Source organism: Rhinolophus sinicus, chromosome 1 (genome assembly GCF_057876585.1).
Source record: "Rhinolophus sinicus isolate RSI-liver-muscle chromosome 1, RSI-T2T, whole genome shotgun sequence".
In the NCBI taxonomy this organism is placed as follows: Eukaryota; Metazoa; Chordata; class Mammalia; order Chiroptera; family Rhinolophidae; genus Rhinolophus; species Rhinolophus sinicus.
In genome coordinates this window covers 168744083-168770494 of record NC_142501.1, presented here as the reverse complement: position 1 = coordinate 168770494, position 26412 = coordinate 168744083, and the positions used below count along the sequence as shown (strand labels likewise).

The 26412-nt window shown below is 35.3% G+C and overlaps 1 protein-coding gene across 2 annotated transcripts in view; it reads left to right on the top strand.

Annotated features, from left to right (window-relative positions):
- The window catches only part of KLHL8 (kelch like family member 8), a 44519-nt gene that overhangs the window by 3745 nt on the left and 14362 nt on the right, over window positions 1–26412 (top strand). For both annotated transcript variants that reach the window (XM_019731260.2, XM_019731261.3), the window contains exons 2-4: window positions 17725–18076; window positions 23802–24350; window positions 25599–25785. In XM_019731260.2, coding sequence (XP_019586819.1) covers window positions 17828–18076; window positions 23802–24350; window positions 25599–25785 — 985 coding nt within the window. In that variant the 5' untranslated portion in view covers window positions 17725–17827. The remainder of the gene's footprint in view (window positions 1–17724; window positions 18077–23801; window positions 24351–25598; window positions 25786–26412) is intronic.

Below are 26412 nucleotides of genomic sequence, written 5' to 3'. Positions count from 1 at the left end.
TGCCCAGAGCTTGTGCTGTAACCAACTGAGCCACCTGTCTGCCCCCAAAATTAGTTTTTTGGGAAATGAAAGTGAACAGGTAATTTTTGAAGCATTGTGAGTGCCAATTTTCTTCCAGAACTAGAGGTTGATATTTATGATATAATATGTTCATGTGAATAATAGTGCTGCTTCTTATACCTGGAGATGACTCCAATGACTGATCATTATCATTAGGCAGATGCGCTCCACTCCTTCCCTCCCCAAGCTTGATGGGCAATAGAATACATAGTAAAGAATGGCACCCTCATACAATCTAGCATGTTAGAATATTATTTTGAAATGCTAAAATATAATTTGGTTTGTTCTGAAATTTGGACATTTTTTTCTTTTCTCAACAAAACACCAAATGCTAAAGAAAATTAAGTATTATATCTTACAAACTAGATGATGATATTTATATAGTTTATTTGTTGTAAAATATTCTTCTATAGCACAGAGTGGAAAGTGACATTGAATCCTAATAGGTGATCATTTTGACTTTCAATCTTGCTGACTTGGAAAGAATATGGAATTTACAATCAGCTTATGTAGATTAGATGACAATTTCTAATTTGAATGTATAATATTTAAAATCTTATTTGATATTTGGGGAATTTCTGAATTAGGTTAGATAGAGCTCATTCTTGTAACAAGAGTTTGAAAATAAGGTATATCAAACTGCCCTATTTTCCTTGTTAGTGATAGGTTGCTGGGCTATAAGGCTTTGCAATGTGAAGCCAACTTCTGTTTCTGGGTCAGTTACAAGTACTAGTAGTCACAAGGTCTGAAGAGTATGAGGCGGATCAAGTGATGTTATACAAATTTGTGAATGAATCTGTCCAGCAGAGTAATGTCTTTCTGTCTTTTTCTTTAAGATCTTTTTTTTTTTCTTTTTCCCGTTGATATTGGTCAGGTTTTTCAATTGAAAACGGTATACTTTTCAAATTTCAAGGTTCTAAATCAATACTTGGGGATTTATAGAATAAAGTAACAGAACTGTGTTTGCTTCTCTAGATTTGTTCTTTATAAAAATCATCTGAGAGGTCTATATACATCTCAAAAATTAATTAGAGATGAATGCCAGCATTTGCATAGTACTATATGTATGAAGGATACATCACTGAGCGGCATCTTGAGTTATTTTAATGCAGAGGATTGCTTATTACTTTAATAATGAGAGTTTCAGTTACATTAATTGGATATGGAAAACAAAGAAGAATCACTTTAGCAAAAATTTTACCTCTGGGAATACTATCACTTTAAGAAAATCAGTGATTTTTATGTGTATTCTCTTACTCGAGCTTTTAAAAATTCAAAAACATTTTTTGTATGGGCAGAATATTTTTAATACCTGTATTTTAGTTCTCATAAAGTAATTTGTACACACTGTATGAAGATACAGTTACATTTCCCATACAAAGATATAGTTAATGGCATCCTTGGCCTAGTGTTGAGAGTTTTGGCTTTGTCATGAGGCAATCCGGCGCCGATTCCTGGGCATTGCCACTTAATAGCTGTGTGATCTTGGGTAGGTTTCTTAATTTCCCTGAGCCTCATTATCCACAACTGTAAATATGGGAATAATACCTGTTTAGATTGTCCTGAGGATTGAAATGAATAAATGTGAAGTTTCTAACAAAAAAAAACACACAGAAATTACTTACATGACTTATATGCCAGACAACATATTAACTAATGTAATCCTTATAACAATCCTTTGAAGTTGGTATTGTTCTTCATTTTTACAGATGAAGAAACTAAGGTTAATGGAAGGTTATATAACTTAACCAAGACCGTACAACTTATAAGTAAGCACTCAACTAATGCTGACTGTTTTCATTAAAAAATAAAAAGGCAGAGTTATGGTAGTATAGCCAGTTCTCTTCTTTTGTTGTAATAAAAAATGCATTAGAATGTAGAGCATTATAAAGCATATTTTATTTCTTTGCTGGAAGAAATGTTGGTTGGAGGATTGTGTTCCTGATCAAGGACTCAGGATCACATCATTTATAAAAGTAATAATGTCCATTTATGGAATGCTTACTGTGTACTAAATATAGCGTAAGTACTTTACATAGTTTACCTCATTTAACCTTCACAACAACCTTACAAGAAAGCTGAGACTCAGTTTTAAGTGACTTGCCCAAGGCTACACAGTTAATAGGGAATCCCAAAACTGTCTAGCTCTGAAGTCTGCTATTAACCTCTAGTTTGAGCCTTGTGTTAGCTATGGCTAACAAATGTCTCTAAAAAGCCAGGCAGCAGCTAAATAATTTTAAATAGAAAAAAAGTACTCTCATAGTTTGCACCTAGAAGTAAACAGTGATTACCTAAAACTAAGGTCTTGTAGGCCAAACCCAGTGTGCTGGTGCTGGTTTTGTAAATAAAGTTTTATTGAAACACAGCCATAATCATTTCTGTATGTATGTCTGTGGCTGCTTTCCTACTACAGTGTCATAATTGAGTACAATTGATAAGGGTGGAGGGTAGAGGCACCAACCTCCCAGCAGGAGGCAGTGGAAAATCTGTGTTTAACCTACTCGCATTTGCAGATTCCCAACCACGGAGTTGTGGAGTTGACCCTTGAACTTAACTGTTGACCCAGGTCAATTGAAAAAAAAAAAAAATCCTGTGTTAAGTGGGAGCAGTTCAAACCTGTGTTGTTGAAGGGTCAACTGTAGTGACAGAGTTTCGATGGCTCACAAAGCCTAAAGTATTTACAGAAAGAGATTGCTGACCCCTGACCTATACCAACTCTGCTCTTTTATAAATGAAGAAACTGAGACTCTGAGAGATTAGATAATTTCCCAACAATATAGTTGGTTAAAATCCAGTTCTGCTACTACCTAACTCAACTGTTGTTTCTGTGATAGCCTGCTACTTCCTAGGTTCTATAAAATCTACAAGTGTACCGTATCATTGTATAAGAGACTTTAAAGCATCATAAAAATGTTTATAATATACAGTCATGTGTCACTTAACGTTGGGGATACAATCTGAAAGATGCATTGTTTGGTGATTTCATCTTGGTATGAATAAGAGAGTATACTTACACAAACCTAAATGGTATAGCCTACTACACAACTAGGCTATATTGTATACCACTATTGTATATGCTGTCCATCATTGACTGAAGTGTTATGCGGCCCATTACTGTACAAGAATATATAACCTAGTGAAAATAGACAAGTTAGCTGTAATAACAGTCTATGTTTCGTCATTTTTCGTCTTACAGTTTGAAGAGCTTGGGGAATGTACCTTGTATGGCCCACGCCTTAAAGTTCTGTGGCCCCCTTTAAACTTATGTTTCCTTATTTTCCTCCACAAATTTATCTGTAATAAATAGAGGCTTTTTGAATCGTTTCATTAATTGATTACAAAACAGCAATTGCAGTTGGAACCTACTGAGCAGTTGGAAACTTAGCACCTCTGCATATTTACAAAGTAGAGGTCATGTAGTTTGTATCCAATTTTTTACATTAACTATGGAAGTTTTTAAGTATTGAGGTGATAGGATCAGATTTGAATTTGGGAATAGCTGGCAGCAGTAAGAATGATGTGTTGGTGAGAGAAGGCTGTTAGGAGGCTGTAATAATAGCTGTGAGCTGATGGACCTGTAACTAAAGTGTGGCTGGAGAAGTAGGGCGGGCAACAATGTGAGAGAAATTTAGAAAGTAGAATGTGTGAACCTTGGTTGTACTAATTGGATAGAGTGAATGGGAACTCTGAGTACGTGTGAGGTATCACATTTAATGGGGATCCTTCTTGGTCACCCAAGCTAATTTAGCTTCTCTCATGATACTTCGTATATCTCTCTACTATTGCCTTGACCACATTATTATTATGTTTTTGTTCCATATAGATGATTTAAGCTCCTTAATGGTAGGAATTATGTCGTATCTTATTCCTCTTTTTGGGGGGTGGGTTACTTTAGATAATTTTTTTTTTTAATTAAAATACTCACGTATATATTTTTTTGAAAAAGGAAAATACAATAGATAGATTGGCTCAGGTATTCCTAAATTTCTTCACATTTAGGGTCTGACTCTTTTGAAGCAGTTTTTATCTGAGTCATCTGTGTTTCCATGTAGTATAATCTAATTCATCTAGATTGATGATGGAGGATTAATAGTGGAGCCTTTTTTAAGTGTGCTGTACTATCTTCTGAGGGACTTTCTTTTAAGCCGCCAACACCATTCTTAAAATTTTGATGCAGGTATTTATGTATTTGCTTTGTGTGTGATACACATTCCTTTTGCATGTATCTTAGTAGCAAAACGTAACACAGGCTCATCTGTCGTGGATATCTGCCTTTCTTGAGTCCTATAAAGTAGTGTTTCTCAAACTCTCTGGTGAAAGACTAGTTTGTGAACCAATTACCTTGGTAAAAGACAACAAAAATGAATTACTAGAAAAATGAAATGAAAAAAAAGGACACAAAAAATATAAATTTTTAATTTAGAGTCAACAGATATAAAATTACTCTGTCAGGTGTAACTTTGCTATAAAAGTTTCTAAACCCTCTATTTTTGTACTTAACCTCATTGCAGACCTGTGGAAAAAAAAGTTTGTGGACCAGACCTACTTTGAATAACACTGCTATAAAAGCGTTTGGTTGTTGCTTTTCATATTCATCTTTGAATTTCCTGACCCTGCAATAGATCAAGTAATGACTGATTAAGTTAATATAAAACAAATGGTGTTTCCCTTCAACACGGACAATATTGCTATATTTTATTGAAATTTCTTGAAATGTGGTTATAAAACCATGACTAATTTGTATGTATGTATGTATGTGTCTATGTGTATGTTGGTTTCTGTGCTTACCTTATGAAAATAAAAGAAGTTCCCAAACTCCTAGGAGAAGACTCATTCTTATATGGCCATGGTAATAATTAGTCACCAGAACCAGTTTTAAACCTACTTACTCAATAAATGACACTTCTTTAGAATTGTTTTTAAGTCAGTGTAGCCAACCAACTGCATCTCGCCTTAGTGGGCAGAATTTGCAAGCCAGCCGGCCCGGTAACATGCTTCTAAGCCTCTGAAAGTCCACTAATACCTACTTCCTGCCAAACCCCATATAAAATGAGCAGTTTGCTCTTCTCAGAGGTACTGTGCCAGACCAGCAGAGCTCTCCCTGAAGTAAGGAATAGTTATTATTCAGCTTTGTGGTTTTTTGTTTCATTTCAGGTGTCTAGTGGGAAATATCTTTTCACATTTGAAAACAAATTATTGGTAAATTATTTTTTGTAGGCTTTGTATTTTTATTCAATTAATTATCATTTTTTTATCTTATGTACAACCCTGTGACTTCTATGACATTCTCAAATAAAAATAATAAGGAATAGAGACCCCTCCTAAGAGAGAGTGCACACATGTAGTTCATATATTTAGGTAAAATTCAATTCCTGTTTTTTTCTTTTTTACTATTTTATACTATCAGACTTTTAATGACTGTGATACATTAAGTGATCCAGTTCAAACAAGGAAATGATTATGGTAGTGAAGCATCAATAGAATGCCTTCTTAATAAAATAGACCCCAAATAGAAACATCTCACAAAGTATTCAGTGCAGTGCAAGTGTTCTTTATAGATGTTGGAAATTACATGAGTATTTAACATGCAGACTTTGATAACACTTGTATTTACTACATGCTAATACTAAGAAAAGCATGTTTTTTAAAGTTACAGTAGTAAATTGTTGGAAATCATGTATACCTTGACTGTGTGGGAACTATTGAGACTATAATTATAATCCAGTTTGTCAAAACAGGAGGTTCTCCCTTAATTATTAGCACAATGTATGTTCTTTTGGGCTATTTGATTTAAAATTTAAAATTCCTACTCATTGCTTTTATAAGTAGAAAAGGAATAATGTATATAGTTTAATTTTTTCTGACTTCAAAATTTAAAAAAATTTAAGTAACATTTACCTTTGAAATAAAATGATTCAAAAATGCAAACAAATACCTTTGTTAAAATATTTACGTGTGATTGTGATTAAAATAATATATCCAGAATACGGTGTTATTTTAGTTAAAATAATTTAAGTAAATGTTGATTTTGAATAATAACAGAAAAATAATCTCTAGCACTCATAATTAATCTGTTCATTCCAAAAATATTAGTACCTCTATTTATTGTAAGTGGTGTTCAACATGGGAGCAGTAGGAGTGAAGAGATGGTACCTGTATTTTTGGGGCTTATAGTGTTATGAGAAAGACCAAGAGTGAATAGGCAGTTATTATAAATGTTGCAAATTTGACTAAATGTTGAGGATGGTATAATCCACTTCATGGTTAGTGCAATGGGAAGATATGATCAGATTGTTATGGGGGCACAGAGGTGGGACCCCCAATCCAGGCTAGGAATAAGGAGGATTTTCAGGGATGGCCTTTTTGAGCAAATGAACCTGAGCTGAGTATTAAAAGATGAGCAAGAATCAGCAGATGAGAAGGGGTGGTGGTCAAGCGTATTTCAAAATGAGAGCATAGCCTGAGCAGAGGGAGAGAGGTAGGAAGTAGCGTGGAGTGTGTGGAGAATGCAGTCGGGTTTTATTCTGTATAACATGAGGTGAGACTTACCATCTTATTTCACAAATATACACAAGTAAATTTTAGTAAATACATTCATCCTCCATCCGCTTTCAGATATAGCTCTAAAATTAAGCAGATAATATTTTGTGTTATCTAATATCTTCATCTAACTGAATTGTAAAGAGCACAAACTAGGGGCGGCCAGATGGCTCAAGGTTGCCGGTTCAATTCCCACATGGGCCAGTGAGCTGTGCCCCCCCCCCCCCCCCCCCGCCCCACAACTAGATTGAAAATGGCAACTGGACTTGGAGCTGAGCTATGCCCTCCACAACTAAGATCGAAAGGACAACTTGACTTGGAGCTGATGGGTCCTGGGAAAAAACACAGTTCCCCAATAAAGTCATGGAAATACACACTGTTCCCCAGTAAAGCCCTGTTCCCCTTCCCCAGTAAAATCTTGGGGGGGAAAAGTACAAACTAAAGTTATTTTAAAGAAGAATGAGTCTAATAGCACTCTTGCTGCCTGAAGTAGGTTTTGCAGCAGGAACTATATAGCATTGAGGTTTTTCACAGGTTCTTTCAGTCAGTCAGAGTGCCATTTGGAGTTCTCTTTGTACTTAGTACTCTTCTGATTAACGTGTAGTATAAAAGTCACTCTTTGCAGAGACCTTAGTTATGAAAATTATGCAGTGTAATATGAGTGAAGACTGTGTTCTGTACAATAGTATTACATATCGATAGTACATGTTAAAATGTGATATAGATTATAAGTGCAAAGAAGTTTGAAAAAACAAAGTAGACTGACTTAACATAGTATCTTTGTGCTTTTGCTTTTGCTGTAGGTCTTGTTTTCTGGAATTCATAGTCATGTTTACATATAAAAAATACGTTAGTTTTTCATCGATGCAGACAACAGTATGTTGGTTACCAGAGGGAAAGGGGAGTGGGGGAGGTAGAAGAGGGTAAAGGAGATCAAATATAATAGTGACGGAAGGTGACTTGACTCTGGGTGGTGAACACAGAATGCAATATGTAGGTGATGTATTACAGAATTGTACACTTGGAACCCATAGAATCTTATTAACAAAAAATACATTAGTTTTGTTATATATTCTCTGCAGTGAGTCAGTAAAACCCGTCTGCTTCTGTTTGAAGTATTTTTTTCTTCAAACTTCCTATTTTGATTGATACTTTGCTGACACTAAGAGGAGCAAAGAAATGGTCTCAACTTCCTCCCTGCTTCAGTGTCATGATGTGCCAGGGTGTGGTAGAAACAGACTTCCATGGACCATGTCTCTTTTTGGGGGGTATTTTTAATCTCTTAATATATTTGGGGAAGGGATAGTATTTTTTTTTTTGTTTTTCTTTTTTTTTGCCTGAGAGTCATATTTTTAGATACATTGAAAATTTGGGGGCAGTTAGAATTCAGGCTGAGTTATACTTTCACTTCACATTCACATACAGTCTTTATAAGTCCCAAAGTCTACTAAATTCCTTAGAGTGAAATGTCTTACAGTGAATATTCTTTTCCTGCTCCTGTCTTCCTATTCTATTATATATAATAGATTTTTTAAAAACTTGAGGGCATTGCATTCTTTAAATAGACTATTTAAGAGAATTTGGTACAGAAAGTTTCTAAGCTATCGTATCTTGCTCAAATCTGATGTCAAATGTAAAACTAATTTATAAAAATGAATATTCATTAGTGCCCTTTTCATAGAGCAGTCTTCTGACAAAGGAAATAGTTTTGTGGCAAATAATAGATAAAGCCTTTTACTAGATAGATATTAGAGTGGTTTGATATAAAGGAAGAAAGTGTGTGATAGTTTTGATTTGTATGTATTTAAACCTGGTAAAGTTAAAAAAATAAGATACTCGCGGTGCCTGCCATCATAATACTCAGATGCTTAGAGCACAAAATATGGTATGATGAAAGTTCTAAATGAAAGAAGATTCATTAGACTAACCAGTAATGAAGAGTTGACCCAGTTTTTTTTACATTCGGGGGAAAACACCCAACCCACAAAAATGACGTCGATTTAATCACTCAGGACCCAGGCTCATGTGGGCAAGATACATAGATGTTAAATCATTGTCTTCTCAAAGAATTCACACTGCATTAAGCAATAAGTCTAAAACACAAGTAAAGGACAAGTAAAGGTAAATGAATGAGTCCGAGAAGTACAAAGTATTACTGGGATTCACAAGGGAAATCACATCTCAGTAGGAGAATTTAGAGAAGACTTCGTGAAAGACGCATTATGTAAGCTGGGCCTTCACATCATTCCCCCACAAGGAATAGCGTGAATATTTCTACATATATTTGAGGAAAATGGAATAGTGAAGTCTGTGATACAGTAGGAAAATAATGGGCTTCATCAGAGCTGAACTGAAACGCTAGCTCCCACGTCAGGGATGTTTAGGCCATCTATAATGAATGTAGTTGTAACACTTAAATGAGAGAGTATATGTAAGATTCCTGGCAAATATATGACATGCAGTGGTTTAGTAAGTAGTCTTTTCCCTCCTTTGCCCTACTTTATGTCAAAAATTAATGGAGGAAAAGATTGGAGGTAGGCTGGAGTCAGAGCAAGGAGGGTCTTGAATGCCAGGGTAAGCTTTTTGAAATACATACAGTAAGGAGTTTGGAAGTGACACTTAGGTAAATCTGACACCATTGTCCTTGATAGATGTTTAAGGAAGGGCATGGTGATTTGTTAAGGAGGCTATGATAATCCAGGCAAGATACGTGAGTCTGAATTAGAGTACAGTGAAAGAGAGTTCAATGAAAATAGGAGAAAAGGGATGAATGGGAGAGAGGTTTTCCCAAGTGGAAATCAGGGAAATTGAAACTGTTAGGTTAGGCAAGTTAGAGAAGAGTCAGATATGGCTCAGGTTTTGAAATAAGACAAGTGAAAAAAATGGTGTTGCCACTTGCAGAAGTAGGGGAATTAGAATGAATAGCTGGTTTTAGCAGGTGAAGATAGGGACCTTGATTATTTTATGCATTTTGTTGTTGTTGTTGTTCTGTAATTCTATTTCACTTGAGAATGCTCCGGAGAGTATTGCAGTGGTTAACAGCACAGACCCTTGGAGCCCTGCTACTAGGTTTGAATCCTGCCTCCACCACTTACTTGGGTTCCACTCCATCTCATTGTGCCTGTTTTTTTTATTGGTAAAAAAGGGCAAAAGAAGAGCTGCCTTATGGAGTTGTAGTGAGAACTAAATGATTTAATATATACAAAGTACTTAAAAGAGTGGCTGGCAAATAATAGTGTTTTCGATGATGATGATGATGATGATGATGAAATATTTTGGATGATGGTGGTGGTGCTGATCATGTTGGCATTGATGATGTTTCTGCTTTTATATCTTATTCTATGGCTGAGTTTTGCATCGTCTTCATTAGGGATATTGGCCTATAGTATTCTTTTTTTGTAATGTCTTCGTCTGGTTTTGGAATCAGTGTAATGGTGACCTTGTAAAATGAACTGGAGAGCTTTCCTTCCTCTTGAATTTTTTGAACTAGTTTGAAAGGATAAGTGTTAATTCTTTGTTTGGTAAAATTCACCTGTGAAGCCACCTGGCCCAGGACGTTTGTTTGTCGGGAACCTGTTGGTTAGTGATTTGATTTCATTGGTAGTAATCGGTCTGGTCAGATTTTCTGTTTTTTGTTTTTTGTTGTTTTTTTAACTCACCCTTGGGAGATTGTATGCTTCTAGAAATTCACCCATTTCTTCCAGATTGTCCAATTTGTTGGCATATAGTTGCTTGTAGTATTTTTTTTTTTTTTCTGCAGTATCCATTGTCACTTTTCATTTCTGATTTTATTTACTTGGGTCCTCTTTTTGGTTTTTATTGGGGAATAGTGTTTTTCCAGGACTCATCAGTCATTGTCCTTCAGTTTAGTTGTGGAGGGCCCAGCTCAGCTCCAAGTCCCGTTGACATTTTCAATCTTAATTGCAGGGGGCTCAGCCAACCATCCCATGAGGGAATTGAACTCGCAACCTTGTTGTTAAGAGCTTGCTCTCTAACCAACTGAGCCATACGGCCAACCCTCGGGCAGCTCAGTGGCAGCTCGTTTTCTTCAATCTAGTTGTGGAGGGCGCAGCTCACTAGCTCATGTGGGAATCGAACTGGCAACTCTGTTGTTAAGAGCTCGCGTTCTAACCAACTGAGCCATTCGGCTGCCCCTACCCTATGTCTTTTGATTGGCGTATTTAATCCATTTATATTTAAAGTGATTATTGATAGGTATATAGTTATTGCCATTTTATTATTCATATTTTTGTTCATCATTTGTTTGTTTTCTCCTTCTGTTTAAGAAGTCCTTTTTAATATTACTTGTAATACTGGTTTGGTGGTAATGCTATAGCTTTTTCTTGTCTCAGAGGCTCTTTATCTCTCCTTCAATTTTAAATGATAGCCTTGTTGGGTAGAGTAGGCTTGGTTGTAGGCCCTTGTTTCCATACTTTGAATATTTCCTGCCCTTCTTTCTGGCCTGTAAAGTTTCTGTTGAGAAATCAGGTGATTGTCTTATAGGAGCTCCCTCGTAAGTAACTAGTCGTCTTTATCTTACTGCTTTTGGGATTCTCTGTTTGTCTTAACCTTTGCCATTTTAATTATGACGTGTCTTGGTGTGGGCCTGTTTGGGTTCATCTTGTTTGGGACTCTCTGTGCTTCCCGGGCTTGTATGTCAATTTCCTTCACCAGGTTGGGAAGTTTTCAAATAGATTCTCAATCCCTTGCTCTCTCTTCTCCTTCTGGTACTCCTATGATGTGAATATTATTACACTTGATGTTGTCCCAAAAGTCCCTTTAATTATCTTCACTTTTTTTTCTTTTCTTTTAATTCTTTTTTCCTTTTTGTTTTGATTGGGTGTTTTCTGCTACCTTGTCTTCTAAATTGTTGATTAGATCCTCTGCTTCATTTAGTCTGCTGTTGATTCCTTCTAGTGTGTTCTTCATTTCAGTTATTCTTTATTTGACTGGTTCTTTTTTATGGCTACTGTATCCTTCTTTATGCTTACTATCTCTTTATTGAAATTCTCATTAAGCTCTTTAAGCATTTTCATAACCAGTGTTTTAAACTCTATCTCTGGTAGGTTGGTTGCCTCTATTTCATTTGATTCTATTTCTGGAGGTTTCTCTTGTCCTTTTATTTGGGCCATATCTTCGTTTTCTCATTCTGGCTGCTGTCTGTGTTTGCTTTTATGTATTTGGTAGATCTCCTACTTCTCTTAGTCTTTTCTGGGTTGCCTTATGTAGTATGTGTCCTTGTGTTCCAGTGGCACAGTCTGCCTGTGAGTGTGTTCCAGGAGTGTCCCTTGAGTGTGTTGTGTGTGTTCTGTTTCAGTTGAGCCATGATTACTATTGGCGCATCAGTGGATGGGACTGACTTCCTGGCTGACTGACTGTGAGGATTGGCTATGCCCACATTGTGTGTGGGGTGACCCTTCTGTAGGGGATTCAACCCCACAGGCTCTTGCGCATGTTGAAACCACCTTTTGGGTGTACCGCTTGTTGGGCTAACCAGGTAATGCTCTGGTGTGGTCTGAGCTGTCCTTTGGGTGTGTTGTTCCTGGTGTCTGTTGGGAGGGGCTTCTGTGCTTGCCAGTTTCAGCCTTTCCTGTGACTAGCCCTGGGGATACCCGGTAGGAGCTACAAAGCTATATGTGGTTTGTTGCTGCCTGTGTTGGACCTGGAGGGGTGTGAGGGTGGCCTTGCTATGAAGCAAGGCCGACTGCCACCAGTATTGGGTTTGGGGCAGCTTTGCAAAAGGCCCAGGACCCCCTAAACATGTTGCCACCTGCCAGCTGCCCATAAGGTTCAGCTTGAAATAGCCTCCTTAGGTGCACAGACCAGTCTAGTTCACCCGGTTTTGAGAGTGCCCCTGGTGATGCAGTAATAGCTGGGTGGGGCGGGGTCCCAGGGAGTCACGAGGCGTGGCTGGTGGTTTTTCACAAGGTTAATGCGTATTTAGCTCTTGCACCAGTGGTCTGTGACCACTTCACAAAATGCCCTGAGAACACAGCAGTCAGTCACCACTCGCCTTGGGCTCACAGATCCCTGAGAGCCGCCCAGGAGAGGCTGTGGCACAGGTTGTGGTTCACTGCCCCCCACCAAAAGTTCCCCAGGCCACTGTGGGCTGTCTGTTGCTGTAAAAGGCTGCTGAAGTTTGTGGGGTGGGGCCGGCTGCTCAGTAGCTGAGAATGCCTGTCAATGCAGTACTAGCTGTGTGGGGCAGGGACCCAGGGCATCACTAAGGTGGTGTGCACATGCAGATTTTACTAGACCAGTGAGGTCTCAGATCTGACCCTTTGTGGAGAGGGTTCAACATAGAAAAGAAGGTGCCCTCGTACGCATAAGGCAGGCTCCCTGCAAGGATAATAGCTGCTGTCCCTCTTGCCTTCACCCTAAAGCCATACAACTCAGTCTTTCCCCACGTCTTTGGTGCCTCTCGAGTTGCTGCCCCTCCACTGGAGACCAGGTGAGTGTTTGCAGACGAGTGTGTGCAAACCCTTTAAGAGGGCGTCTGGGTTTGTAGCTGCTTTCTTTCTCACCAGGACAGGCAGACAGAATCCTCACTGATTTTTCACTGCCAGATGTTGTAGCACCATTGAGTATGATGTTTGCTGTGAGTTTTTCTTACATGGCTTCTATTGTTTTGAGGTAGTTTCTTTGTGTTCCTAATTTATTGAGTGTTTTATCATGAAAAGATGTTGAATTTTGTCAAATGCTTTTTCTGCATCATTGAGATGATCATGAGGTTTTTGTGTTTTGGGTTTTTTTTGCCCTTCACTTTCTTGATATGTTGTATCACACTGGTTAATTTTCGTGTTGACCCATCCTTGCATTCCAGGAATAAATCCCACCTGGTCATGGTGTATAATCCTTTTAAAATGTTGCTGATTTTGTCTGCTAGTATTTTGTTGAGGATTTTTGTGTCAGTGTTCATAAGGGAGATAGGTCTGTAGTTTTCTTGTATTGTCTTTGTCTGTCTTTGGCCTTATAGAATGAGGAAATGTTCCCTCCTCTTCAATGAGGATGAGAAGAGGATGTGAAGGGAGGGTTATTAGTGCTCTAACTGTTCAGTAGAATTCACTAGTGAAGCCATCAGTTCCAGGGATTTTACTTGTTGGGAGATTTTTGAATACTGATTCAATTTCTATACTATACATGTCTATTTAGACTTTCTATTTCTAAGCAATTTAGCATTGAAAGGTTTTGTGTTTCTAGGACCTTGTCCGTTTCATCTGGTTTAAGTTTTAGTATACGGTTGTTCTTAGTATTATCGTTATGCTTTTTACTTCTGTAGAATCAGTAGTAACACCCCCATTTTCATTTCTGATTTTAGTAATTTGAGCCTTCTCTCTTTTTTTCTTAGTCTATTTAGCTGATGGTTTGTCAATCTCAGTGCTCTTTTCAAAGAACCAACTGTGATTTCATTGATTTTTCTCTATTGTTTTTCTGTTATCTATTTCATTTATCTCTGCTCTATCCTTTATTATTTTCTTTCTTCTCCTTTGGGTCTAGTTTGTTCTCTTTGTGGTTACTTAAGTTGTGAAGTTAGGTTGTTGAGTTGAGATGTTTTTATGTGTTTCTAGCTATAAATTTCCCCTTTAGCATTGCTTTCACTGCATCTAATAAGTTTTGGTATGTTTTGTTTCAGTTTTCATTTATCTCTAAGTATTTCCTAACTTGTGATTTTTGTCTTTGATCCATTGGTTGTTTAAAATTGTGTTAATTTCCGCAATTTTGTGAATTTTTCTATTTTCCTTTTTGTTATTAATATCTGTTGTCAGCTTCTTGTAGTTAGAGTAGGATATCTGTCTTTTAAAAACTATTGAGACTTAAATTTGTGGCCTAATATATGGTCTATACTGGAAAATGTTCCATTTGCACTTAAAAAGAATGTGTATTTTGTTGTTGGTTAAAGTTCTGTACATGTCTGTTACAATTAGTTGGTTTATTGTGTTGCTTAAGTCCACTGTTCCCATACTTATGTTCTGTCTAATTGTTCTATTATTGTGAATGGAGTATCGAAATCTCCAACTTTAATAGAACTGTCAATTTTTCTCTTCGATTTTGTTAGTTTTTGCTTCATATATTTTCACAACCTGTCATTACATGTATAAATGTTTGTAATTGTTATATCTTATTGTATTGAGTGTTTTATTAAAGTCTTATTTTGTCTGATATTAGTTTAGTCATTTCTGCTTTCTTTCGGTTACTATTAGCATGGAATTATTTTTTCTATTTTCATTTCAACTTGTTTGTGTATGTGGATTTCATGTGAGTCCCTTGTAAACAGACAGCATATGGTTGGATCATGTGTTTTTATTCATTCTGCCACTCTGTCTTTTGATTGGAGAATTTAATCCATTTATGTTTAAAGTAATTACTGATGATGAAGGACTTCTGTCATTTTGCTATTTGTTATTTTTACACCTTGTAATACACCTTTTTGGGCCCTCATTCCTTGCATTACTGTCTTTTTTTGTGTGTTTAGATTTTTTTTCTTGTAGTGAAATATTTAAATTATTTCATTTCCTTTTGTGTATCTTTTATAGGTATTTTCTTTGTGGTTTTCATGAGGATTACATTTAACATCCTAAAATTATAATACTCTAATTTAAATTTATACCAGCTTATCTTCAATAACAAACAAAAACTGACCCTTTACAGCTCCATCCCCACCCCTTTTCAATTGTTGATGTCACACAGTTACCTTTTTATACATTGTGTCTTCCAAAACATAAATTAAAAATTATTTTACATTATTATTTTAAAATTACTTTTAAATTAATTATTTTTCACTTATTATTTTAAATTATCCTCTTATGTAGGAAACAAGACTTGGTATTACAAACTAAAGTTACAGTTAGTAATAGCTTTTACATTAACTTTTTTCTTTAAATGTATTAGCTTTTTAAATCACGTAGAGGAAAAAAATACAGTTATAAACCATTGTTAAAATAATACTACCTTTTGTAATTACCCGTGTATTTACTTTTATTGAGATATTTATTTCTCCATATGGCTTTGAGTTGCTGTCTAGTGTTCTTTCATTTCACCTTATAGGACTCACTTGAGTGTTACTTGCAGATCAGATCTAGTGGTCATGAACTCCCTCAACTTTTGTTTATCTGGAATTCTTAATTTCTTCCTCACTTTTGAAGGAGTTTTGCTGGCTATAAGATTCTTAAGATGACAAATTTTGTCTTTTAATATTTTGAACATTTCTGCCCAGTGTCTTCTGGCCTTCAAAGTTTCTGATGGGAAATTGGCTGATATTATTATTCAGGATCCCTTGTATGTGAAGATTTACTTTTCTTGATTTCAACATTGTCTATCATTGGCTTTTGAAACTTTGATTATAATGTGCCTAGGTGTGGGTCTCTTTGAGTTTATCATTCTTGGACCTTGGATGTTTATATTCATACCTTTCATCAAATTTGGGAAGTTTTCAGCCATTATTTTTTCAAATATTCTCTCTCCCCCCTTCTTTCCCATTCTTCTAGGACTCCCATGATGCGTATGTTGGTCTGCTTGATGATATCCCACAGGTCTCTTAGGTTCTGTTCCTGTTTATTCAGTCTTTTTTTCCTGTTCCTCAGTTAATAATTGTCATTGTCCTGTCTTCAATTTTGCCAATTCTTTGCCTGCTCAAATTTGCCATTGAATCCCTCTAATGAATTTTTTTATTTCAGTTATTGTACTTTTCAGTTCCAGAATTTCATTTTGATTCCTTTTTAGGTTATCTCTTTATTGATTTATTTTGTTGACACAAATGATTTTCTCCACACTTTCTTTAGTTCTTTGAACATCTTTAAGATAGGTCTCTTAAAGTTTTTATCTAGTATAAATGCATTTGTTCTTTTTAAGGGACAGTTTAGAAATCAGATTCTTCCTCTTCCTTAAGATTTGCTGTTTTTTGTTAGTTTTGCTTTTTTAAAAAATTGTAGGCTATCTCTCTGCTGAAGGTAAGCCTGAGATGTAAGCTTAAGGTGTTCTCAGGTCTTTGCTAAGTCTTTCCCTGGGCATGCACTGTCACTTTCTAGTATTCCTTATATATGCAGTTGTTTTATAAATGTCTTAGTCCTCAATGTCTTGCTCCCTAAAGAGGAAAAAGCATAAATGAAGGGAGTGAATGACACCAACCTTTTAAATCCCCTAGAAAGTAACTTCAGCTGAGAGGGAGGGGCTTGCAACAGTGGGAGGAGGTGCAAAAAAATGGCTGCCCACCTCTTTGTTTACACCTTTGTGACCAGAAACAGGAGTCAGCAGTCAGAGCAGAGATCCTTGATATTTGAAGAACAGGATCCTTTTGGCCCACCATGTCTCCTACAAACTGCAAGCTGCTCTAGGAACACATGCACAGTTGCTTGTCACATGGCTGGGGGTGTGGACTGGGCAGCTGCTACTTTTCTAAGAGCTAAAATTGACCAAAATTAACTGTAATTTACCATCCAAATCTTCTGGAAAAGTTGCAAGCCTTCAGCAGGCTTCAGAGTTCCAAGATAATTACACCAGGCAGATTCTGCCAGTGCAATTGCTGTCATGGTAGGGGGACAAATTCCTGGTGCTTCCTATTTTACCATCTCCCCAGAATTTTCAAATTAGATTTTAAAGGAGTTCCTTCACTAATATAAAATACAGCTGACCCTTGAACAACATGGATTTGTTCTGGGTTGGTCCACTTACATGTGGATTTTTTCAATAAGTATAGTTGGCCTCTTGTGTCCATGGATTTCACATCTGTGTATTCAAGCAACCATAGATCAAAAACAGTAGTTTCTCATTCCCAACTGTGGATTCCCAGCTGCAATTCAAAAATACTGTTTTTGATCTGTGGTAGATTGAATCCACAGTTGTGAAGGGCCAACTTTAGAGTTATACATGGATTTTCAACTGCACATGGGAGGTGGCGCCTCCAACCCCGCCTCTTCAAGGATCACCTGTATTTTGCTGAGGTAGGTAACTTATGTGACATTTAGCATAAAATCTACCAAGTTACCTGTTCTTTTTTCAATTGATTTATATGGCCCTTTTATATATATAGTCAGTACTAGTTATTGATAGTTTTATAGTTTTAACTACAATTACTGATTTGGTTTTCTTTTTTTGTCTCTTTCTATGTGTGTTTTGTTGATTTTTCAGTCTCAGCAAACTGGACAGTGTCAGTGGAGTGGGTTTTGAAAATGTCTGAAGTTTAGTGGGCTGCATCTACCTTCTCCCCACCCTTTACTACAGAGTAAATGGGATGTTTGAGAAGACAACTCTATTAAGAGTGTTGCAGATGGCTTCAGAATCTATGAATGCAAAACAAGCTAGGAATCAGTGCACAAAAGGGAAAAGGCAACAGCACCAGCAAGCAAAGAACAGATCTTCAGTTAGTGATGGTGATGGAGAAGACTCCTTTATCTTTGAAGCACATGAAGCTTGGAAAGATTTTCATGGGTCTCTTCTTCGGTTTTATGAAAATGGAGAACTCTGTGATATAACACTAAAGGTAAGACTGTCTTTTTTTCTTACTTTTCTCAACATCTACAGTGTATTATGAAAAATGAGGGTTTCTATAACCACACAAGGCAAATTTCTGATGCTATACTTATTTATAATCAGAATGATTTTCATATTAATCTTTCTTATTGGAGGGGAAGGGACATAAGGGAGGGTAAAATAAAGGGAAATTAACGTAAGACAAAATTCTCATACTAATTAAATGTTGATATTTGTTACTTCTTAGTTAATTTAACTTCAGAAAGTTCTAAAACCCTAAAACAGATAGTAATTATTAGTAAGATTAATAAGTCGCAGTTGATTAGATAGGCTTTTCACTTGTGAATTTAAAAATATTGATATATTCACTCACGCTTGATTTAAGTGAGAAGTCAGGAATTCTTGGCTGTTTCTTCAACTGCAGTAGTGTTTTACTTATTTATGTTCCTCTTCTCTGTTAAGTGAGGTTGTTTCTCTATACCTGATAGTGAAGTGGAGTCTATTTAGACTTGGGTGGAAAGGTCTTTAGTAAACCTTATGGTCTATGGGATCATGTTGTTCTGCTACAAAAGACAGCTTTAAGAAAAATTGAAAAAGTGATCAAGTAGCATGCGAGAGCCTGTGTTCTAATTGTTTTTCATTATTTGTTTAAAGTACTTTCTTGTTATTCTTACTTCTCAGTGTTTTTCTAGTGATTCATATGTACCCATGCGGCACTTTCCCCATGAGATTTGCCACTTTGGCATCTCTTTGTGGATTTTGCTTCCTGTTCCTCATCAGACAGGTTCTTAGAGCTTGTGGTTGTAATGACTGAGGGCATAATACTTGGAGAATCAGATCGGGGACACTCAGCCAAAGTCCATAAACTGAAAGCATACGCTTTGAGTGCCAGGCCCAGAATGTCCAGGAGTATAGTGTTACACTGTAAATAAATGGCTTATATTCTCTTTACTTAAACTTTTAGTGCTCTTACATATTTCTAAGTTCTAAGATACTGAGAACAAAACCATTATGAAATTATACTAGCTCTGTGTGAAATTTAGTCATGCGTATATTTTAATGAAGGAATACTTTGATCCATATGGTATATTATGTTTGAGCTCATGCCATAGTTCTAATTTTCAACCCTATTGTGAAATTCAGTGACCTACAGTGGTTTTGGCAAAAATAAAACAAATGTAAAATAGATTATTTGAATTTAATCAATTAGCAATTAGCACATCACTATGCATGGAAAACAGATTGCTGATTATATAAATTTTGTAATTAGATTTTAGGATAATTTTTGCAAGCTACTGCATATAAACTTTCTTAACTGAAAAATAAGGATACAGCCATTTTAGGACAAGTAATAACTAAACTTACAACTTTTCTTTGTTTATTCGGTAATTTCAGCAGTAGGTTGAAATGAAAACTTCAGAAGAATCTGTAGTGGAAGACTGAAAATAGTATGAAGCAGTGACAGAGGTCATTTAGGAATAAGAAACTTCACTAATGTAAAGGGACTATCATTTTTATTTCCTCAACTGTAAAATTACGATGATGATTAAGATTTTAAAGAATGAGATAATTGATACATGTAAAGTCCTTATGACAGTGCTTGGTACATAGTAATCAATACATATCAGCTATTAAGCTCATTAGATGTACTATTATTGTTGTTCCAAGCGTAATAGATAATTCTGCTATGGTATGTTCCGTTTCTGTTCATTAGAATGAATTACAACTTAATGTTTTAGTAGGTCTGCTGTTGGATTGGTTTCTTAATTTGAGTTTAACATTTTTTCACTTGCAGAATTTAACTATCACAGAACAACTAAATCAAATTGGGTTATGGATAATGTATAATGCCCTATTCAACATAAACTTCACTGTTTATATTCATATTACCTTGAAAATTTTTCCTTGATATAAATTCATCTCCTTTTATTAGTATGTTTCCTTTGATTATTATTGCTTTTAGGATGAACATTTTAGGAAAGCAATTACCAAAATTTGTTTTATTGCTCATGCATAACGTCATTAGCCTGTTTTAAAATTCCAAAGTGAGCACCTGTATTATAAACAAATAAATTCATTTAGCAAAATATTTCCTAAGGTCTTACTCTAGTACATGGAGAGCATAAATGAATTTGAATAATATCCTGTACTTGCCTTGAGGGAATTTGAAGTTTAGCCAGAGATAGACCCATACACAGCTAACTATAATACAATTTAGTGATTGCCATTTTTTGTTTTATTTTTATGGAAGTGTAAGAGAGGATCCATTAATTATGTCTGAGAGGTGATTGGAAAAGCTTCACATAGAAGATTATATATATTATTTTAAGGTCACTCCAAGGAGAGGTAAAACTTGTTTATATAATATGTTTATTAGTGAAAATATTTTCATATATCCAGTGGCGGCTCTAACATTATATATAGGGGAAGCTTCTTAAGGGCAACATTTAGCTAGGGAAAGAGCAGGAGGAAATTGTCCTGAAGAGATACTGCATAGCACTCATAATATTTAGATTTTATGGTATAGATCAGTAAGAGTGGCATTTACAAAGATGCTTTTATTCGTGCTTTTCGTAGTTTGAGGAAATGTCATTGTCCTTATGAAAGGTCATAATTTTGCTTCAGGAAGTTAATAGAGATTATGAGGGGAGACAACCCCTTATATCACCTTCTGATGCAACCATTGAATATGTTTTATTCATATTATTTGGCTTCCCTTCGTTTTGAAAGTGCATGTTTCTGAGAATTTTTCAAACAAATGTTTATGGGATTCTTTATATGGTGATGGAAGGAGAACTGACTCTGGGTGATGAACACACAATGGGATTTATAGATGATGTAATACAGAATTGTACACCTGAAATCTATGTAATTTTACTAACAATTGTCACCCCAATAAATTTAATAAAATAAAATTTAAAAAAATTAGAGCAAAAATCAATAAACTTGAAATTATGAAATCAATAAAGAAAATCATAACCAAAAAAAAAAATGTTTATGGGATTCTAATACACATTTTCAAGGCCCTAAGTGTTAAAATTATTTGCTGTCAAATCTTCCAACTGACAAGGTAAGAATAAGTGCTCTATTACCCGTATAAATGAAACAGCTAACTCCTGATCGGAAAGCAGACATAATAAAAGAGAAATGATAAAGGAGAAAGTGATCCTATATTTAACACTTAAGCATTCTATGTTAAGAACTGTAATAAAATGATTATCACTTTTTTATCCATTCAACTAGTAAGTCAATCTTTTTATTTTTTCATGTTGCTAAGAAGAGGGCGTACTTATTTATATTCCTAGATCCTTGTTTATTTGACCCCCAAAATGCTATCTAAATTATTTCCATTGTACAGGTTTTTTAAATGAATGTAGTAAGATTGGTTAAGATTGTAGAACAGTGAATGTGGCTAGATAGTGTGATGTGGTAATTCACTATCAACCAAAATAGTATCTTGAGTCTTCTACATTTAACCCCTTCTTGACCTGGGCATTGTAACATTTTTTTGGTTACTCAAACTGGTTAAAATTCCTGGATTATTGAAAAGACTAGTTATTTGAAGGGCAAAATTTCACGGGTCAAACCGAAAAATTAGAATACAGTTTGTAAACGTACATAAAAGAAACCTTGATTATATAGGGTTTTCTTCCCCTCCAGTCTTCATTTCTATGTCACTATGTGTCTTCAGCACTTTTATTTCAATGCAGTTCTCAACCACTTAGCTTGAGTTTCTGTTAAGCAGCATAATTATAAACATTTCAACCTAATGTACTTTACTTTTTGTTTTAATCATTTTTAAAAAGTTTAGTATGTTTGTGAGTGATTTTTTTAACCATCTCTGTTAATGGGATTGTACAGTTAATACTTAGAAATGAAGTGAACCTATGTAAGAACAACTAGTTTGCAAAAGAATAGTTCATAGGCTAGCCAAATTTTTAAAAATATTAAACATAGCTAAGAAGTAAAAGTTAAATCAGTTAAAAATTGTTTGCTTATCAACATATTGAATATTTAAAACATGTTGGCTTTGGAAATTTTGATGAAGGGGTATTCTCAAGCTGCCTGTGGATATGTAAATTGGCACATTGTTTTTCATGGACAGTTTGGTAGTATTATCAAGAGCTATAAAAACTTATAGGTTTAGATTGATTAATTCTGCTTTTCAGATTTTTATCTCAAGGACATATTCTGAAATGCTGCGAAAAACTTTAAAATACTGTTTCAATTTAAAATATGAAAAAAGTTATCTAAATGACAGATATCAGAATGGTTAAAGAAACTATTACATCCACTGTATAAAACAGCATGTAGCCAATAAACATGAAGGTTACGAACGTTTTCAGAAACTTAGGAAAAGGAAACTTTGGAAACAAAGTTCAGGACAATCTGAGGTATGCATAGAAATGCATAAAAAGTTGGAAGGAAATATACCAAAAGGTTGACAGTATTTATTAAATTGTGAGTAAAGTGTTTCCCTTCTATTTTTCTGTGTTTTCTTGATTTTACACATTGAATGTTGTACTCGAGGGGAGGAGGGAGAATACTTGAAAAGTTAAGTGACCTTTAAAGTAAGATAGGTTCATTTTGTAAGTCAAATCTCATGGTTAATGGAATATCTTTTATGTTCTTCATTTAGTTAATGTTCTTTTTGTATCCCTTTTAGTTCCTTTTAACTCATCATTCAGCCAATCATGTATTATTTCCAAACAGAGTTCTACATAGTGAGTCACACAGTTTTTCTGGTTGGACCTCAATTAAAAGTTAGGTTGTTTGGCTTTTCCTTGTTCTCCTCTCCCTGTGTTGAAAGTGAAGTGCTTTACCATTAGGAAAGCCTTTGTTTCATTGTATTTTGATCCCTATTGGCTAATCCATGGAAAATTACTCATGGTTTTAATTACCAGTTTGTATTGCAAGCTTTTTTTCTTGAAAAAATAAGGGATCGTTTTATTAATGTTGATATCCTACATATTTCACTAAAGTTTAAGCTTGGCATATTTCCTGGAGCATCTTGAATTACTCCTGTGTTCACTAATCGGATAAAAAAGAATGTAAATTAGAAATTTCACTAGTATCCAGGATAAATACTGCAGTATTTATGTAATTTAAATTGTATAGTAATGTCCATATTTTGTGTATTTTTCACCCAATTTTAAACATTTAGTCTTTTAGACTTTGATTTCTTTCATTTCTAAATTTCTGATGAACTGTTTTTTATGTACAGAGAAGAAAAATGTAGGAATAACTTTTAAGAATATAATGAGACTGTGTAGTATCAAAGGATAATTAATGAATTAAAAAGCCCAAATCTTTGATGTTCCTGTTTCATACATGTGGCTCAAAGCTCTCTTTAAAGTTGTGATGGGTATTTATTCTAAAAGGTACATAGGGGTGTGAGTGTGTGTGTGTGTGTGTGTGTGTGTGTGTGTGTGTGTGTGTTAAATATCCATATTTTTGTTTATTTGGATCAAGAAATTAAAATAGAATTAGAGAGGGGACAGAACCTTATTATGAACAACACGAAAATAACTTGTGGGCCATTGATTTGTGCAGCTTGGATGAGAAGTCAGTGTTAAAATAATGTTTACCTGGGAATCATAGAACCCTATTTTATAGTACTATTAAAACAAATACACTAAATTTGTCTGGAGTTTTTGTCCCTGCTATAACACATGTCCCATGCTGATCTAAAACTAATTTTGATATTAAACTGAGTCTCTCTTTGTTTTGAACAGGTTGGCTCAAAGTTAATCTCTTGTCACAAACTGGTACTGGCTTGTGTTATTCCCTACTTCAGAGCCATGTTTCTCTCTGAAATGGCTGAAGCCAAGCAAACAGTGATTGAGATCAGAGATTTTGATGGTGATGCAATAGAAGACCTGGTCAAGTTTGTCTATTCTTCGCGGCTCACTTTGACTGTTGACAACGTCCAGCCTCTTTTATATGCAGCGTGTATTCTGCAGGTTGAACTGGTGGCTCGAGCTTGTTGTGAATACATGAAATTACATTTTCATCCCTCCAATTGCCTGGCAGTAAGAGCCTTTGCAGAAAGTCACAATCGAATAGACTTAATGGACATGGCGGATCAGTATGCCTGTGAGCATTTTACGGAGGTAGTGGAGTGTGAAGACTTTGTAAGTGTGTCACCCCAGCACCTCCACAAGCTTTTGTCCTCCAGTGACCTCAAGATTGATAATGAAAAGCAGGTCTATCATGCAGCCATCAAGTGGCTACTTGCCAATCCTCAGCATCATTCCAAATGGTTGGATGAAACCCTTGCACAGGTAGGGGCTGAAATAAGAGATTGTGTATAGAAATGAACAATGTGGAAGCAAATCAACATGTTTCACGTATGAAAAGTGTAAATTATCAATGGATGTAATACAATATGAAAATGGCTTTGACTCTACTTTCTTGTTTACTCACTGTACTATTTAAGGATAAATCTGAATTTGTTACATTTGAATTAGATATATTCTCTGCTTTTTGACCTGAATATTTAAAGTATTCCTTTGAGATAGTAGTAATGAATAATTTATTTATTGCTAGTAGAAAATGGTTCTGAGGAAACACCTCAAAATTGATTTATGGCTAGTGTTTTTTAGTGAAGTTTTTAAATTTTATTGAATTACTTTGCTAATTAAAGTACATTTATTTTTAATGCATGTAGATTTATTTTGGAAAGAACTACAAGACATCACTTTCCATTTTCTTCCCTCACCACAGTTTTGCTTTTTAAATTCTCAGAAATGTGTCTCTCTTTAATTTTTTATTTGTTTTTCCTGTCAACAGGTGTTACTTGGATAGGGAGGTAATAAATAGGCCTTGGAATTACTTTGAAAATAAGTTTGTCAACAAAAATAAAAAGTTTCATTACCTTGCAGCTATATTGTGTGTGTGTGTGTGTGTGTGTGTGTGTGTGTGTGTGTGTGTACACATGCTTTTAACTCAAAACCGTCTGACCTGGTTTGATCATCCCTTTAATCCACTAGAAAATCAGTGCATCTTTAAGAGAGGAATGGTGAGTGCCTCTGCTGAAAGAGGCGATGCATCCTTGAGTTAGAATATAACCTTCCAAGGTAACTGATTTGAAGAAGACAACACCTATTTGTTTCACATCTGAATGTTTACATATTTATATAAGAAATAAATTGCATGTCCATATGTTCAGTCTTAGTTTTAAAGTGCAGACGAACAAAGCACAGCAGTTTTGTTTTGATTGTGCTGTTTCTTTATCAGCAAGGAGCCTTGTGATTACAATACCATTTTTGGAAGTGAGTAAGAAACTTGAATGAAGACAATTGAATTATGTTATCCAGCCTACTTAAATTTAAAAGGGGATGATATATTGAACATGTAATCTAATTTCATTAGTGCAGACCATTACTGGAAATTGCTTTAGAGCTTGGCACATTGAGCTTTAAGGCTTTATGAAGTAAATCAGTTTTAAAAAGAGAATATACTGCAGTGAAAGAGAATGAACTATCCAGTTACAACTTAAAGTTTATATCTGCAACTGTTCATGATCTTAGGTTCGTTTGCCGCTGTTGCCAGTTGATTTTCTTATGGGCGTTGTGGCAAAAGAACAGATTGTCAAGCAAAATCTAAAATGTAGAGATTTACTGGATGAAGCAAGAAATTACCACCTTCACTTGAGTAGCAGAGCAGTACCTGACTTTGAATACTCCGTTCGGACCACACCAAGGAAGCATACTGCTGGTAATTAAATTACTCACTTATCAACTCTGCTGGAAGGATCTTTGTTATGTTTGAGGTTGGTTATGTGCCCAAACTTAATTGTAAGTTGATTAGTATCTGACTGTCTTAAAGTAATAATTGGTAAATAAGGTTATATCTGAATTCTTACTGTACATGATTCAGATAGTTTTACGAATAAGCCCAAAACGAGCCTGCTGAAATACTCTTATTTTGATGTCTTTCTGATTGTTCTGGGCAGAATTAGTTCTGTCATCTGTGCTTTTAGAGCACTTTATTTACACTTGTTTTATTTTTCACTATGTTGCATTGAAATTTGTTTGACATGTTTTGAGCCCTTCAAAGACAGGTATCGTAGTTTTGCATCTGTAGTGTCAAGCTTGGAGCTTGACACATATTACATGTTTAAATACTTGTTTTTATATTTTATCAAATCAAAAGAAAGGCACTAAATCTCACATTTGTATTAATAGGCTACAATAGACTTAGAATCTAAAACTCTTATTTTTGAGGATGCATACAGTTTTCCCTTTATTTGCCACAATTTTCAGACTTTATATTTTCTGAAGGAAATAGTTCATGATCACTCTTTATAAATGTAAAGAATATATGAAGGAGGAGGGAAAATAA